The sequence below is a fragment of the Canis lupus genome, chromosome 5, assembly GCF_048164855.1.
Source record: "Canis lupus baileyi chromosome 5, mCanLup2.hap1, whole genome shotgun sequence".
NCBI classification, from domain to species: domain Eukaryota; kingdom Metazoa; phylum Chordata; class Mammalia; order Carnivora; family Canidae; genus Canis; species Canis lupus.
In genome coordinates this window covers 25631968-25649255 of record NC_132842.1, presented here as the reverse complement: position 1 = coordinate 25649255, position 17288 = coordinate 25631968, and the positions used below count along the sequence as shown (strand labels likewise).

Here is a 17288-nt window from a genome sequence, read left to right as displayed (position 1 = left end):
CCAGGAGATGCAGCCAGCATGGGTTTGGCACTAGTAGAAACCGTAAGGACTTTTCCAAAGCTGGGCGACTGGACCTCCAGATCCATCAAGTGTAGGCTCAGGGGCCGCCTGGTGGCCTTGGCGTTCATGGTTCCACAGCGGGGAGGACATGCTACTGAGGCCACTTGCGATCCACAGACTCTTCTCCTCGGCTGTACCTGCCCCCTTGAGGCCTTCACCCGGGGGTCCTCATTTTGGTCTCCTGAGCTACAGAAGCTATCTTTCTGATGTCAGCCCCCAACACCAGCTCTTCCCGTAGTCTTCTCCTCCCTGGGCTGAGTTTGACCTCTGTGTCCACTGTTTTTCTCATCAGCGTGCCTGGCAGGCCTGATCACCCTCTTCCTCACTCTCAGGAGCGTACACATGGGCTGAGGTGCCCGACGACAAGACCAGCCATCCAGGCTAGGAGGCCAGCTGTCCCCCGAGTACTCTCTTGCCTCTGTATGGGGAGGTGTCGAATCTGTGTGAATCGGAGGACAGGATGACCAGATTCTCAGCCTCGGAGTGTAGATCATCATCAGTGTTTCTCAGTCACCTGCTGTGTGCCAGACATCAGGGCCACCTCATTTGACCATTTGATGGTCACGTCACTTCTCAGGGTGGGTCACGGTATTCCCGTGTTAAGGATCATCCTGAAGCTCAGCTAAGTTTAGGGATTGCCCGAGGTCTTAGAGATGGCAGGGCCGGAGCCCTAGGACCAACGGGGAGTCTGAATGACTGCGAGTTCATTGCTTCTGTAAATAGATCTCAGTCGCGGCCACACAGAGATGCAAGATGCAAAATAGGCATTTAAGTTTATATCAGCAGAATGTTAACTTTCCGGAACCAGGGAGCTGGGTTAAATCCTGGCTTTCCAACCCATAGCTGTGTGTGACCTTCCACCAGTGACTTTGCCTCGTAAGATAACTGCAAACAATTCAAGGAGCTACTACACGTGAAGTGCTTAGAACAAAGGCTGGCACGGCGTAAGCCCTCCATAGATGCCAGCTCCCACCACGATTCGCTTTATTCCTGGTGAAGCCGAATTGGAGAATGTATGAGTTTCCTATCGCTGCTGTGACAAATCGCCGCAAACACGGGCTCAAGACAACACAAATGTATAATCTTTGACCCTGTGTAGGTCTAGAAGCTCAGCATGCTCACTGGGCTGAGGTCAGGGGACCACAGGGTACAGTCCTTTCGGGAAGCTCTAGGGAAGAGTCCATTTCCCTGCTTTCCCAGCTTCTGGAAAGTCCCGCAGACTTTCCTCGACAAATGGCCCCTTCCTCTGTCTCCAGAGCAAGTACATCTCACGCTGCTGCCTCTCTGGCTCTTTCGAGCCCCTCTTCCCCCTGACAGGAACCCAGGCGGGTAATCCAGGACAATCTCCCCATCTCAAGGTCTGAATAGCAGCCTGTCATCCCTCTCGCTCATGTCACCTAACATAGTCACAAGTGCCAGAAATTAGAACACAGACATCTCTCGGGGGAACCATAGAGCATAGAGTAGTAATTCTTGTCTCTCTCTCCAGACATAGCCCTGGGACCCAAATACACTTACCTGGCCTCTCCAGTAATGTAGGAATTCAAACAGAAAGAGATCAGAGAACAGGAAGGCCTTCATCAAGCACCCACTGATGTCTTGTGTTTTAATCCCGTGGTCCCGTGGATGTCAGCTCCTCTCCCATCGCTCCAGCTACATTGGGCACCCTGCCTCCCAATAGGAAGATCAAGGCTGCTGGAGGCTGGAAGGGTGGGGGTCCAGTTTATCCATATAGCAGAGCGGGCGGGGGGGGGGGGAACTTCTTCCTGGGAAGTGAAGCAAAAGGCCTTTTCTCTCTAGAAAGCTCAGGAAAATAAGAATAAGCATTTATCTCTGGAATAAATAAGCATAAAAAGAAAACAAATGAGACGCCCATCCTGTACCACCTGTCGCTGTGTGCACGGGGCAGACCCACTCAGCCTGACCCTCTGCTTCACATCTGCAAAGTGGAGAGGAGACTCCCAGTCTAGTTCATGGGTTGCCTTGGAAGATCCAGCCAGGACTGAGGAATGTGTGTGGCGGTCAGCCCTGTCGATGGGGATTAAGGAAGAGAAATCCCCGGGCTGGGTGGGCAAGCCAGCGTTTGGCGTTCCCTGAGGTCCTAGACCGTGGTTATTCTAGCTCACCTAGGATTGTTTTCTCTACTTCCCTCCTGCCTTCTTTTACCCTGGCGTAGCAAGGGACCTCATGATCTAGGCCCTCCTTCTCTGACCTGAAGTTTGCCCTGGGCAGAGAAGCTCTTCCAATATATTTTTGATCCAAGATCTAGCACGGTTCCAAGGAGGAAGAGCCCATCTTCCCCCTTCGATTGGGACAGGTGTCTGGAAGTTACTGAGCCTGGCGCCTTCCCAATGATGAATTAACTGGTCAGAAGAGCAAAGCCGTCCCGTGACCAGGTCAAAGTGGGCGCGTGCTCACCACCCTCCCTTTCCCACCCCATCCCCCCCAACCCCAGCCTCTTGCCCTCTCACCGCCCCCCTCTCCCCCCACTCACATTTTTTCATAAGAAAACATAGAACTGTGCTGCCATGAGAGGTGATAAACACAGGACTTTGGTCGCATGGCCATTTTACCTCCCGGCCAGCTGGCCAGTCATAACCTCTTTGGGTTCATCTGTAGTTTCTAACCAGTAGTAAAACAGGCTGAAGAGGTGACCTGTGACAAGTGATACCTGCACTGCATGAGCAAGGGAAGACAGGCTTGCTTCCCTGACTTGCCTTCCTCTTGGCTTGGTCACACATGGAACAGCCTTCTCCTATAAGAGGTGCTGTGGATGACGAAGAGCCCACAGGTATTTACTGCTCTTCTCCCAGAATGTTCCTTTGGTGGGCCATAGACCATTTGATTGAGAAGCTGAAGGATGGAGTTCTCGGTGGAGACCAAAGGGAATTTTAGGTGGGCAGCATGCAGGTAGCCAAGGCAGTGCCTTGCCAGTGGGCCAACACAGAAATAGGAAAATAGGTGTGGGGTGGGGGGGCATTTAATGTGTCTCTGTCTTTCATGTCTGGTATCTCTTCCTTTGTTGTGTGTCTGCTGAATATTTGGCTTTATTTATTTTTTTGAATATTTGGCTTTAAAGCACATGATTGAGATTGGTTATGTGACAAAGTTGAGGTGTTTTGCTTTAAACAGATTATTTGCTAGAGTTCAAAAGATTCTTACAGGTGGCTAGGTATTCAGTTGAGGGATCTTTTCCAACTGAGATTGTCAGGGTGAATTTTTAGAGTATTGCCCAAAGCTCTTCTCATCCGAAGGCACGTTATTTTGTTCACTCGTCTTACTGTCCTGCTTGGTCCCCTCTCCACACGCCTCTCATCCTCTCCTACCCCTCTACTCAGACCAGCTCCAAACCACATAACAAGAGGTCCACTTCAACTGTCTTCCTGGGGTTTTAAATTAATAGCAATCCAAGACCTAAAGAGAACTCTAATTTGCATATTGTTTGTATTATCGGTGACCAAATGGGCCTGCTGAATTTCCCAGCTCCCATCCTGGCTCCTGGCCACTACACCCAACCCATACCTCCGCTGGGCACAAGCATTGTGTGTGTGTGTGTGTGTGTGTGTGTGTGTGTGTGCGTGCGCACGTGTCTACAGTTCACTCTTCCAGCTTGCCGCTCGTCATCATAAATGAGAATTATCCACACAAAGCAGAGAATGGCCAACCCACCTCTTCCTCAAGCCCATCTAGAGGTGAAGGGTGTGACACATCACCCACGAAGCAGGAGATGAGCCGGTTCTGTTGCCCTGCTCCTTCCCCACTTTCCACCATGTGTAGCTTCAGCTAGAAGGAGGTGACTGACACGCTCACTGCTGCTCTGGGTGTCTACGGGTGAGCGCAAGCAGGCAGCACGTATGGCCTGAAGCCCCCAGCACGGCTCCCATAGAGGGAGGGGGCTTGGGCCCTGCGCACAAGCTCTTCCGTGACTCGCTGTGAGGAAGACGACGGTCGTCCTGTGGCTGTCCAGTCATCTGGAACTGAAGCTGGGTCAGCTGAGAGTGGAGAAGAGCTGACCTCCCTTCTCATTGTTGTAGGAGACGTGTATCCTCTGAAAGGTGTGTCCCCGCAGCTGTCTGTACCCAGTAGTCGACGATGATCTAAAAATCTCCAAATGGTACCAGACCCTGTGCCCAGTTCATTACGTAGATCACCTCACTCAATCTTCACAACCTTTTATGCTGGGTGTTCTTTTTTTTTTTTTTTTTTCCACTTAAAAATGGTGAAACAGAAGCTTGTGGAGACGAGGAATCACTAAGTCTCAGCTACAACCCCATTTTGCCTCTGGTTTCCTGTCCGTAAAAGGGGGGACAGAGATTGTAATGATGTGCAACTGAGAGGGACAGCCTCACCCTTCAGTACCTGTGGGGCCAAGCTGGGAAGGCCTTCTGGTCCTTCTCAGGGATGCCCAAGCTAACCAACTGCCATGACCCTCTCCTGCCACCACAGAGGAGATGCAGGGTGACTGCCCAGGGGGTCACCCTTGGCAGAAAGGATTCGAGACTAATGGGGTCTGTGCTATAGACAAGGGCTGAAAACTATAAGTTGCAGAGATTGAGGTGTGAAGGCCCTGCCCTATGTTTTCTCTCCCCCACTTATGGTGAATATTCCACAGCAGCACGACGACGTGTGTCCTAAGTCTTTCTGGGAACATGCTGGTGTCCCTTACTGATAGATGATAGGAAGCCTTCTCCAGGTTGCTGACCTCAGTGCTTTGGCACCTGTTCATCATCGTCACTGGTGTGAATGGCACCTGAGCCTGGGGGCCTTTCCAATAACAGCTTGTGTTTCTCAGAGAATATTCTGATCCAGTTACTCAGTTTACTCCCCTCCAAGCCTCATCCCGGTCAGCTTCATGTTCATTTCCTGTGCTGTCTGAGGAATATTTCCCCTTCTCATCCTGCACCTTGCTATCCCGTCCCCTTCTCTTAGATCTGAATGAGGAATCTGAGGCCTTAAAGAAAAGCAGAGTACTGAATCAGGGGTTTCTGCCGGTCAATACACACTGGTGCCGGAGAGCTGTTCTCTGCTGCATTTCATCAGGACAGGCACAGATTTTCATGGAAGTATATCAAGGTCCTTCGCAATGCAAGCCGTTGACCCAATTTTCATTCTCTCTCAAACTGCTGCAAAACTGTTCTGTGTCACTTTAGTAGAGCCGGTCCAGCTCCTGTGGTTGCTGTTTGCGTGGTATATAGTTTTCCGCCCTTTTACTTTCAACGTGTTTGTGTCTTTGACTCTAAAGTGTGTCTCCTATAGACAGCAAAAGCAGATCTAGGTTTTGGTTTTTTTTGCTTTTTGTAATCCAGTCTAACAATCCCTGCCTTTTGACTGGATTGTTTAGTTCATTCACATTCAACGTGCTTATCAGGTTGCAGTTGTGTGTGTGATGTTTTACTTCTCGTTTTCCGTGTGTCTCAAGTTGTTTTGTTTTTACGTATCCTTTATGGCTTTATTTGGCATTAAGTGAATATTTTCTGGTATAACGTTTGAATTTCTTCAGGGATTTTCCTCCAAGTTTTAAAAATTTATTTTCTGAGTGGTTGCTCTACAGTTGGCAACATGTCTTATTAGAATCTAAGTAATGAAAAAAAAAAAAAGAATCTAAGTAATGCCAGTGAGATACAGAAACATTCCTCCTATTTATACCTCCATCCCCTCCTCCCCTTTTTGTGCTATTTATATACATATTAGTCTATATATATTACAAACCTAGTATATACTTATTACTTTATACATTTTAAAGAAAGAAGAAAGCAGATATGGATGTAATTAGAGAGTTTGTAACCTCTTTATTTACCATTTCTGGTTCTCCTCACCTCTTTTTGTGGTTATGATCTGGTTTAATTTCCTTGCTGTGATGCCAGCTTTGTCTTCTGCCACCCACTCCCTTTGTGCTTTTATTGTCAAATATATTTCTTTTTTTTAAATATATATTTCTATATGTTAGAGGCCCAACAATACAATTATATACCATTGCTTAAGGCAGTTGGTTTTTCAAACTATTAAGAGAAGAAAAGAAAAATGGAATTATACTTTTATAAGAACCTCCATAATTACCTTTATTGGTGTTGTTTTGTATGTGTAGGTATTCATATTATCATCTGGAGTATTGCTTTCAGTCTGAACAACTTGCTTTAGTGTTTCTTATAACACAGTGACTGCTGGAAAATTCTTTTAGTTTTTGTTCATCTCAAATGTTTCTCCCTTAGTTTGAAGTCTATCCAACAAAAAAACTTCATTTAGTGAGGGTTCATTTAGTTGATTAAAAGAAGTCTGAGCTTTTATGTGTCATTGACTTATTTTGTCAGTTGTAAAATATATTTTTGTTGGATATTATAAGTGGACAGTTTATCTCAGTAGCTTTTACTAATCTGTCTTATATTATTACTGTTGAGATGCCAGATATTGAAAAGTCTAATTGTCACCTCAGTGATTAAAGGCATTTTTTTTTTCTCTCTGGTGGTTTTTAAGATCTTTTCCTTGTCTTCGGTGTTCTGTGTATGGGGAGCAGTATTTTTTTGTTTTGGTTTTTTGCTGTGGTGCATCTAATTATGTATTTTTATTTTTTTTATTGGAATTCACTTGAATCCCTGAATATATGGGTTTTGAAGGGGGGCAGAGCATCTTAGCAGTTTTGGAAAATTCTTAATCATTAACTCTTCCCATATTGCCTTCTCCCATTCTCTTTTCTTCCTGAACTTCACCTAGCCATGCTAGATCTATTCTGCAGCACTTTAACATCTCATATTTCCTCAATTTCTCAGTTATGTATAACTCCTCATATCTGTCTTCCAGCTCCCTAAATTCTCTCTTCTACTGTATCTAATATGCTGTTAAACCTATGTGTCCAATGAACTTTATATTTTGATTATTATATTTTTCATTTCTAGGATTTTCTCTTTTTTTTAAGATTGTATTTATTTTAGAAAGTATCAGCCAAGGAAGGGGCAGAGGGGGAGAGGGAGGAAGAGGGAGTGGAAGAGAATCTCAAGCAGACTCTACACTGAGCATGGAGCCTAGTGTGGGGCTTGATCTCACAACCCTGAGATCATGACCTAAGATCAAAACCAAGAGTTGTATGCATTTCACTGAGCCACCCAGGGACCTCTCTAGGATTTTCATTCAGTTATCAGTATGCTTGGTCATTTTTTATAATCATGTGCTTTTTTCACTTTTCAAAGCCTTTTAAATTTCTGCAGACATATTAAATGCACTTCAATTGTCTGAAATCTTACTAGGTCTAAATATAGTATCTAACTCTGTCTCTGCTGCTTCTTATTCTTGGTACTTGGTTTACTTGTGTATTTTGTGGGCTTTTTTTTTCTTCTGTCAGCTTAACTGTCTTGGACTTTATTTCTGGGAACTCTTTGGGATGAAAATAGGCCTTCTCAAGAATGACTTATATTTGTTTGTGAAGATGCTAGGAGTACAAGCCTGGGATCACTCTAAGTGTTCTAGCCATGTAGGTTTTTGACTACTCAGATAAAATAAAGTTGGGTTACAAAGTCACATGAGGGCTTGCTTATTGTTAAACATTATCAGAGAAACCACCGCTGCCCTACTCAGCACTCAGTTTTGAAACAAGCAGTTTTCCCTATAGTTTGCAAAGGACACTATAGTTCAGATGAGCCCTAGACTTCCTGGTATTTCTTTGGCACTGGGATGCTTTGACTAAAGCCAGAATTTATCTGGTTCACCAAATGCCTTTAAGGAGAAAGCTGCCTTCAATGTACTATTACTTCTCCGGGTTCCCCGTTTTACTTAAGTCCTTGATTTCTAAGTGTTCCATACTAAGTTTCCAGTTACTGATGTAATTAACAGTATTCTTAAAAATATCTTCTTAAGCACTTTAGGATTTTGGCGGTGGTGGTTTTGTTTTTTTGTTTTTTCCCCTGACAGTCTCTCTGGTAACCTAGACCACCTAACTACCGGAAAAAGAAGTCCCCCTACATGGGCTCTTTCCCTTAGACAAATACATTAAAATCTGGGTCAGTCTATATGTGATCGCCCTCCCCAGACTGCTGTGCCATTGAGTAAAGCGTAAAAACCATCCCTAATGTGTGTTCTGATTCGAAACCAGTAATAAACGCCTGAAGAACTTTCACACAATTTTCAGCGATACCTGGGAAGTACTTCTAGAACGGTAATAGGATATCTGTGAAACGTTTCCCCAGTAAAACCACCATAAGTGGTGAAAATTATAAAAGTCAACCACTTAAAATCTCTAGATGCTGTCCTAAAAATATACACAAATGGAGAGCCGTCTGGCAAAGGAATAAAGGGAATGATTACCTTTGATTTTCGTAAGTTACCTTTGACTGTTAAAATTGTTATGGTAATATGTAAAAGAAATAGTATACATTACCTTCAAAGTAGTAGAGGGGAAAATGGAATGTGAAAAGAGTAATAATAGTCCTAAAGGAAGGCAAGAAGAGGAAAAAAATACAGGCAGGACATATAGCACAAATTTAAAAGTTTCTACTAAGAGACTTAAATTTTGGACTGTACTTTTTAAAACTTGTTTATAAATTGATCATAAAGGGACACAGCTGAAATACAAAAAAGCAGAACAACAGCAAAAGGGAAACCATTCAAATAACAAAAAAAATCTGTTGCTTTCTTTTTTTTTAAACATTAAAAAAAAAACAGATTTCAAGGTAAAAGTAGAAATAAGACCACCACAAAACGTTTACTGCACCAGAAGATAGAATAATTTACAAACATCTCTGCAAGTAGCAATATAGCTTCAAGGTGTATTCCAAAAAATTTCCATATTTACCTGGAGAAACTGACATTACCATAGTGGAAGATTTTTCAAATACTTCTCTCAGTAACAGACAGCTTAGCCAGCCAAAAAAGGGGGGAGGGGCTTAAATGTAAATCCAGATTTCAAAAATTTATTGAGCATATTATGAATAATTTTGTGCCACTATAAATTTGATAATTTAAATGTGCAGATTCCTTAAAAGCTTTAACTTAGTAAAGCAGATTAGAAAAGAAAAAGTTGAACAATCCTACTTACTAAAGAAATATAATCTGTATTTTAAAATGATCCCATGAAGACATATCAAATCCACATCATTTTTATTGGCATACTCTCCCAAATATTTTAAGTTACAAGTAATTTCAAACTTATACAATTTATTCCAGAAAATGCAAAAATAAGGGCACCCTCTATTTTACGAGGTTAGCAAAATTTATTAGAAAACTAAAGACAGGGGATCCCTGGGTGGCTTAGCAGTTTAGCGCCGCCTTCAGCCCTGGGCGTGATCCTGGAGACCCGGGATCGAGTCCCATGTCGGGCTCCCTGCATGGAGCCTGCTTCTCCCTCTGCCTGTGTCTCTGTGCCTCTCCCCGCCCCCCACCCTGTGTCTCTCGTGAATAAATAAATAAAATCTTAAAAAAAGAAAAAAGAAAACTAAAGACAGTACAAGAAGGGAAAACAAACGCCCCTCTTATTCATGCACACAGATGAAAAAATCCTAAATAAGATATTATCGCATAATAAAGCCAAGGAACCACTGTTCTTTTTGTGAGGTGTAATAATGGTTTTGAGATTTTAAAGACAATGTCCACAATTTTTAGAGTTGTGTTCAGTTGCACACTGAAGTATATAGGGGTGAGATGACATAAAGTGTGAAATCTGCTTTAAAATAGAGTATATATTCTAGAATATGGATCCAATTTTACGGGAATCTGTCGTGTTATTGTCTCTTGTGTATGTATTTGAAAAGTTTCCTAATACAAAAGGACTAAAAACATTGGATTATGTATAATTTTCTTTTGAAAAGACAAAGAAAATATCTACACATTATGAGGTATCAGAAGCTAATGCCCTGTGTGAACAGATATATGACAAGGGAGGGAATTCATTTTTTTAGACATTTGATCTGGCCCCATGCAGAAGAGATCCCAGACAGGGTACATTTCAACCAATGCTCTAAATGTGATTTCTGAAGGCAGAACAAGGATGAGCTGCAGCTGAACATGAACATTCTAGAAGGATGGATAAAGTTCCTGGCCATCCTGCATTTCACAACTCGAAAGGGCCAGGTGCTTCCTTTAGCACTGGTTAGAGTTGAGCTTTTTTTTTTTTATAAAAAAAAATTTTTTTATTTATTTACTCATGAGAGACACAGAGAGGCAGAGACACAGGTGGAGGGAAAGAGAGAGAGAGAAAGAGAGAGGCAGAGACACAGGAGGAGGGAAAAGCAGGCTCCATGCAGAGAGCCTGATGTGGGACTCGATCCCGGGTCTCCAGGATCACACCCTGGGCCCAAGGCAGGCGCCAAACCGCTGAACCACCCAGGGACCACCTAGGTTGAGCTTTTATCTCCATCACCAGGATAAAGTGAAGTGATGTGCATAGAAAAATTCAGCAGAGTGTAAAACTATACAACTGTATACAAATGTAAGATACTTGAAATATTATTCACAGAAGCCACTGTAAGTGTAAAAGGGACAGGGAGTGCAGCTGCTCTGAAGAACAGTCTGGCAGTTCCTCAAAATGTTAAGCATAAATTTATCATACGACCCTGCAATCCTTCTCTCCTGGGTGTGGGTTGGTGTGTGTGTATATATATACACTCAAGAGAAATGAAAGCATATGGCTAGACAAAGGTTTGTATACAGATGTTCACAGCATCATTATTCATACTAGCCCAAAAGTCAACACAATCAAAATGTCCCCAACTCATGAATGGATAAACAGAATACAGTGTTTCCATACAGCGGAGTATTACTCAGCAGTTGGAAAGGGATGAAGTACTGCCTCCTCCTCATGCCGCATGGATGGATCTTGAGAACACTTTGCTAAGTGAAGGAAGCAGTCACAGAAGATCACAAGTTGTAGGGGGGGCGGGCAACATCCAGGCGAAGCAAATCCATAGAGACAGGAGGAGGGGAGTGGATGCCAGTGTCAGGGGGAGGGAGGAGCAGGGAATGCATGCTAATGGGGATGGGTTTCTTCGGGGTGGCAGCGTTGGGGGGAGAAGAATATCCTGTTAGATGGTGGTGCTGGCTGTATAACTCTGCTGTAGATACACTAAAACCCACTGAATGGTACATTTGAAAGGGATGAATCTTACGGGATGTGAATGACATCCCAATAAAGCTGTTACCTAAAAGGGAGCAGGAGAGGGTAGTTAAGAGAGAGTTTGGAGCAAAATGGTTTCATCTCCTACCCCTCCTCACTCTGTAACCACCACCACCCCAGGTCCTGAAGACTTCTGTCAAATTCAGGAAGATGTAGGATTTTTTTTTTTTATTTTGTTGAGAAAAGAAAATGAGGAGTCCGAAGTAGAAACAATGAGAAAGCCAAACTGCCACTTACTCCCCCCGCACCCCCTCGCGTGCAGGTCATTGATGAACCAGGATAAAAGTCCATGGCCTGGAGGACTGGGGGGCGAGGGGGAGCCTCCCCAGAAGGCAGCCTCCTGTTCACAGATTCGCCCCTACTAACGAGCAGTGAGCATATCCTCCACCTGGCAAAACAGGGCTGTGATGGCTTTTTCTAATCACCAAACCTAATTGTCCAAATTGCCACCAGTGCGGTCCCATACGTCTTTCATTCCAACAGCATCAGCGCGGCTCCAGACCTCCGGTGATGGAACGGCCCCTGGCTCCATCTGCGGCGGTGAGGACGATGACTTTCCGGGCCAGTTGGCTTTCACTCATCTTGTGCTTTCTCTCCCCGTTTTCCTGTCTCGTTGTGTTTTTCAGTGGCTGCTTCAACCCCCAACTCCACTGCTGGTGCAGCCATGAATTCTTTGACCTCTCTTGGGACTCTGCAAGGACTGGCGGGAGCCACTGTTGGACTGAATAATATTAATGCACTCGCAGGTACCATAAACAGTGAGTATCTGCTGCTCTGGTGGACAGCCTTCCCCCAAATTCTCCCCAGAAAATGGTCAGCCAGTAACGGCCTGAAAGGAGACCTAACAGGGAGAACTAAAACTTGGGATGGAGGAGCACATGCTGTGTTCATTTCGCCTCAAAAACATACCCAACCCTCCTCGCCCCCGGTCTCTTCTGATGTGCAGAATGTGTATCCGTCCGTGGGTTTCTGTGGTTGGTGGACAGTGGCAGGTTTCACAGGGGGTGCTTTGGGCTTGGTTTCTGTCTCTCCTTCTGAGAGGCAGTGTGTTTTAACAGAAAAATGGACTAGAAATCAGACACACGGGGGCCAGCTCCAAACCTGCAAAACTCCTAAGCAGATCCCAGCCTGCCCACCCCAGGCTCCGGAGTCCTGTTTGAAAAATCAGAAGTTCTGGACGAGATGATCTTCTAGGGAGGGGCCCTCTAGCTCTAAAGGTCCGTGACCTATACAGAGAAGGAAAAACAAGGCTTTGGAAAGAAGGGAAATAAAGCAGAGTGAAGAGCCGCGCTGGCCGCGGTGCTGCCCGGAGTCTGGAGGTGCCCACGGGGTCCCTCGACAGCATCTTCATCTGTGAAGAGGCGCCCGTGACCGTGGCAGGCTGAGGCAGAGGCAGAGGCAGGCAGCTGGCTGAAAGCATCGTTCAGCCCGAAGCCCAGGGACTCACTGAAGAACTCCAGGTTCTGCTCTGCACCAGCTCGCCCATTTCCACCAGTTTGGATCTGGGGGGAAGGGGGGGGCGGGCATGGTCCCCAGACACAGAGTAAGTCCTATTTTTGCCTTGTGCCTTGTGCTTGGCACTGGCTTCTATACTGGGGAGAGGGATGCCCTGCTCACTGAGAGGACACCTCGTTTGCTGTTCCCTCGGTTCAGTCCTGAGTCGGGGGTAGCCCAGCCTGGGAGAGCCCGAAGAGACTCCGATTAGGGGGCCCCGTGACCCACCATGCAGCCAGGCAAGCCAGCGCCGCCCACTTTCAACTTGGAGAAAGGGCTCCTTGGCAAGTCGGTTTCAGCCATGAGTCAAGAAGTGAACGGTCTCTAAGGGGTAATCAGACGGGACAGTTTTTTTTTTTAAAGCAAAAATATCCTGATGATTCTATACTTTAAAGAACGCCTTGCAGCTTATTTGGTGTATATATATATATATATATTTAAAGAATCTAAAATTTAGCAAACTTTCAAGTTATCTTAAATGCTTTTATTCAGATGCTCTGGGAACAAAAAAAATTGGGATTTGAGTTTTACTGACCATAGCCCCGCCCCCCCAAAAAGAGAAAGAGATTATTCCTTCCGGATCTGATAGCTCTTGATTTGCAAACAGTATATGAAGTGGTAACCATGTGACAACAGAGTGTTTTATTCCAGTAAAACTGCCTCCAGCTCCCCACTCTCCAGCAGCCCAGGAGAAGCCCTCATTGCCTTGACTCCTGTTTCTGACCTTGTTCTGCAGACGCTCCAACCCACTTCCTTCCCCTCGGTTGCAGACAAGTGTTTGCACACATCCCTTCATGCTGCTTCTCTTGCCCCAGGACCTAGTTCCCCTAAAACAAGGACTATGATTTGATCGCCTGCCTGTCCTGTCCTTGGTCTGCAAAGTCACAGGCCAGTGGGAATGGCTGTCCTCCTCAGCACGTGCTCATGACTGCTGTGTGTTGTCCTCCTGTCTGTGTGGTCCTGTCTTCTCTCCATCCCAGTCTCTTGTGCTTTGCTGGTTTTTTCCCATCGGTACCATGAGGGATGGTGGAGGGGCTCTGTTGAAAGGCAGGGAAACTAGGACTAGTTCTTGTGTGGGGGTCTGCGTCACACAAATTTTGCTTCTGGCAAGGACAACAGGCTTAAATTGTTTTGTTTTTAAAATTTGTTGCTGCACTTGAAGCAATACAAGCCATGTGTAGTTAATAGGGAATTGAGAAGGAGTCTAGTTCCAAACAGGCACCACCAGACCATGTGAACCAGGAAAATGTTTAATTGCTCACTGACAAAAAAAAAAAAAAAATCATGAACAAACAAAACTCCATTCCTACTGATTTGGTCAATGTTACTAGCACAGAGCTATTTAAGAATCCCAACGTTGGCTCGGAGCTGGTATCAGTTTCATTTCTCAAATACCAAGAGGAAACCGAAACACGTGGAGTGTCCTCTTTCAGACCACTCTGCCTAAACAGACATGATGGTGCTACCTGTCCTACTGGACAATTCTCAAAAGAAGGTATTCAAGAGGTGGTTACCCATGCAGAAGCATCTTCTAAAATAATTGGCCACAGCTTCCATATCACTGCTATTTCCTACCCCACTGCATCCCAGGAACAGGGACTTGCTAATGAAAGAATTCTCTGGTTGTCCGAATAGAGAGCCATCTCCTTCCCGTGGACAGAGGAGCCAGGAAGAATGTAGGTAGATGGAATCCAATTAATTCCCATACTCGTTTCCGTGTAAGTTTTACCCCCTTCACTGCCCAGGGCCCCTCTCCTCCTCCAAAAATAAAGTTTTAGTTAGAAGACAAGTAGCTAGGTTAAACTGTTCAAATTTGATAGCCCTCTTCTTCCTTTATACATTTGTGAATGGAGGGACTAAAAAAGGTAGAGAAAAACCCTAAAGCTAAAGGCAGAAGTTGCCACGATCAGAAGTGAGGAACCTTCACCTCTGGATTCAGGGCTCTACAGACATGTTTTGCACATAAGATCTGAACTAAGAGAAAGAAAATACTTTTTGCAGTATGTCCACCCAAGAGGGTCTTTATCTGATTTTATGTGTTTAAATGTAGGTCAAGTGACACACTTACGTTTCCTTGTTCAGATCACATCACTCTTGCAAATGGCTTACCATATACTGCTTAAAATTAGGATTGCCAGGATAGAACCAGGTGCAAGTGCCTGGTGAAGTGTTTATGGGAGTGCAGTCGACCCTTGAACAACAACAGGCTTGAACAGTGTGGGTCCACTTATGTGCGGATTTTTTCCTCAGTAATACAGTAGGGTTCTACAAGTGTATTTTCCTTACGATTCAGTGGTCGGGGTATGTAGTGACGCTGTCCACAGACCACATGCAAAGACCTCCCCTTGTCGAGGTTGCCACAGCTGTCATTTTGTTCCTCCTCCAAATGGCATGTGTGGGAATTTAGATTTAATGGGATGAAATGATTGATCCATTTGGCTTTCTTAGAGGAAAAAAATCCCCATTCTTTTAAGAGGAGGCATTTATTCAATCTAACTTTCTTCAAACCCCTGTAAAAACTGTCCAGAGTTTGTACATGTAATCAGATACCAGCAGCTGAGTTGACAAGTGTTATCGTTGATGTAATAATTATTTACTGGAAGTCTTCCTTTGATGGTCTTTCAAATTCCACCAGGTAATCAGTTACCTATTCTACATTGGCTCTAGCAGATGCATACCCCGGAACCTCCAGGATAGTTTTTGGTTTTTAATATTCTCAGTGCACTTGTCAGAATTTTCACCCTTATTTTTTGCTCAAAAGGATGGTTATGCCACAGAGGAGGAAAGGCCCATGCTGGAGAGCCCTCCCTAGTCTGCTCTTTGGCATCAACACCCCCACCCCCTTGGTGCCTCCAACACCATTTGCTTCCCCCCACTGAAGGGAAGGCAGGTAAAGCCAGTCACAGCTGCCTCCCGCATGTCTGGCATCACTTGAAGGAAGATTTGCCCTGAGACATAGTCCAAAAATACAGTCAACCACTGTGAAGTGTAGGCAGGCCCAGAGTGACGATGTGCTGGAAGGTGACCCGGCAGGGCTGCAAGCCTCTCGTCCTGAAGCCCCACCCAGTCTTTCAGGAGCACCAAAGTTCATTCTGCTTCTGTGTTTCAAGAGAAAACAACAACAAAAAATTGGCCAAAAGGGGGAAAGAGAAGAAAATTCACCTGACCTGGATGATTAAAAGAAAAAGAAAAGGTCACATACCAGAGAGGAAGGGAGTCAGGGGCCCCAGTGACTGCCACAGTGAGACACCAGCTGTGTGGCTAGCCGCCGGAGCAGCTGGGCCGTGGCAGCTGCAAGCCACGGGAAGGCACACTCCTATGGCCCTAACGTGGCAGGGACTGCAGACTTCCAGGCCCGTAGCCGACAGGACCACGGAGATGCAGGGCTTTGGCGTTCCGAAGACAGCGGGGCGCTTCCGTCTGCAGCTGTGCTCCAAGTAGCCCTGTAGGCCGCCCACCCTGCACATCTAGAACCTCACGCCTTGGGGTCTAAGTAGAGTGGCAGGTCGCCACTCACAGGCCTGCTGTCTAGAGGGCCCAGCCCCGGGGCGTGATGGTCCCCAGCACGTACTGACAGCCCTGACAGACAGACAACACCTGACTGTGCCCAGCTCTTCCTAGTCATCTCACACCCTCCTCTCACCTTTCTAGACCAGAACCACTGCCATTCCTGTGTATTCACTCAAATATCGGGAGGTGAGGATAAAATTGGCCCAAACGGAGAAAAGCAGAGTTACTCCCCACCCTTGAGCAGCCCTCAGAGCACCAGGGACGGAGGAGGAGACAGGCCTGAGTGGAGTGAATGGGATTAGCTGGTGTCTGCGGGGTTGTCTAATTAGGACGACACACTGGCTCCAGGCTCTTTAACAGCATTGATTTGAATGACAAAAAAAAAAAAATTAGAGAATAGACTCCCTCACGGTAAGGAACTCAAAGCAGAGTCCGCAGGACCTCTGCCGGCCAGCCCCTTGTTAGCCAGGTTGGTATTTGCTAGATCAGCCCGCAGGAGCTCTGTCCTCCGGCCGCTCCTTGCTGCCCGACGCGGCATTTGTACTCAGAGGGCTGGTCCTGGCACCTTGTGCCACTCTTCCAATTCACATCTCTCTCCAGTCCCTTTAGCCTAAGAGCTGAAGTTATGAGAGTAACAAGCGTGCTGAGAGTAAATAGAAACCTCCCCCTGTGCCATCTCCTCTGGATGGCACGCAAGAACACGGGGGGGGGGGGGCGCTTCTGGCACTGGGTTCCTCGGTATGATTCCTAAGCATCCTTATCTGGCCCTCCATCCCCATTAGACTTCTTGCCAGTTTGGGGTTTTTTTTAGTCATCTTCCGCTATTTTAATGGCCCTCATCAATAGCTGTAATCCATTCAAGAGTTTCATTAATGTTTTCAGCGAGTTCTTCCCAGAAACAGATCTTTTTTAAATGTTTTAATCATAAAGGCAATTATGATGTCACCTCTTCCATTTCCTGAGTTCATGTGAGAGTTAACACTCTATAAAAGTGTTGCTTGTTTTGACTCCGTATTCAGGGAAAATGTGGCACGGTCAGCAATCATAACAGAGCGAAAGAGCAGCCAGGATACAAGGGAAAAAAAATATCAAAGCGTGCTGGCCCACGTCCAGTTCACATCCCTTAATA

The 17288-nt window shown here is 45.5% G+C and overlaps 1 protein-coding gene and 1 long non-coding RNA gene across 23 annotated transcripts in view; one reads left to right on the top strand and one right to left on the bottom strand.

Annotated features, from left to right (window-relative positions):
- Nucleotides 1-17288, top strand: part of CELF2 (CUGBP Elav-like family member 2) — an 815242-nt gene that overhangs the window by 781426 nt on the left and 16528 nt on the right. For 14 of the 20 annotated variants that reach the window (XM_072825857.1, XM_072825847.1, XM_072825854.1 and 11 more), the window contains one exon: nt 11782-11913. In XM_072825857.1, coding sequence (XP_072681958.1) covers nt 11782-11913 — 132 coding nt within the window. The remainder of the gene's footprint in view (nt 1-11781; nt 11914-17288) is intronic. The other 6 variants (XM_072825851.1, XM_072825867.1, XM_072825855.1 and 3 more) reach the window with 1 other exon arrangement.
- LOC140633389 (uncharacterized) overlaps nt 11277-17288 on the bottom strand; it is a 48201-nt gene continuing 42189 nt past the window's right edge. For 2 of the 3 annotated variants that reach the window (XR_012030990.1, XR_012030993.1), the window contains exon 5: nt 11277-12381. This is a non-coding gene — a long non-coding RNA (uncharacterized lncRNA). Of the gene's footprint in view, nt 12382-12991; nt 15748-17288 lie in introns of those variants that run through there. The other variant, XR_012030992.1, reaches the window with a different exon arrangement.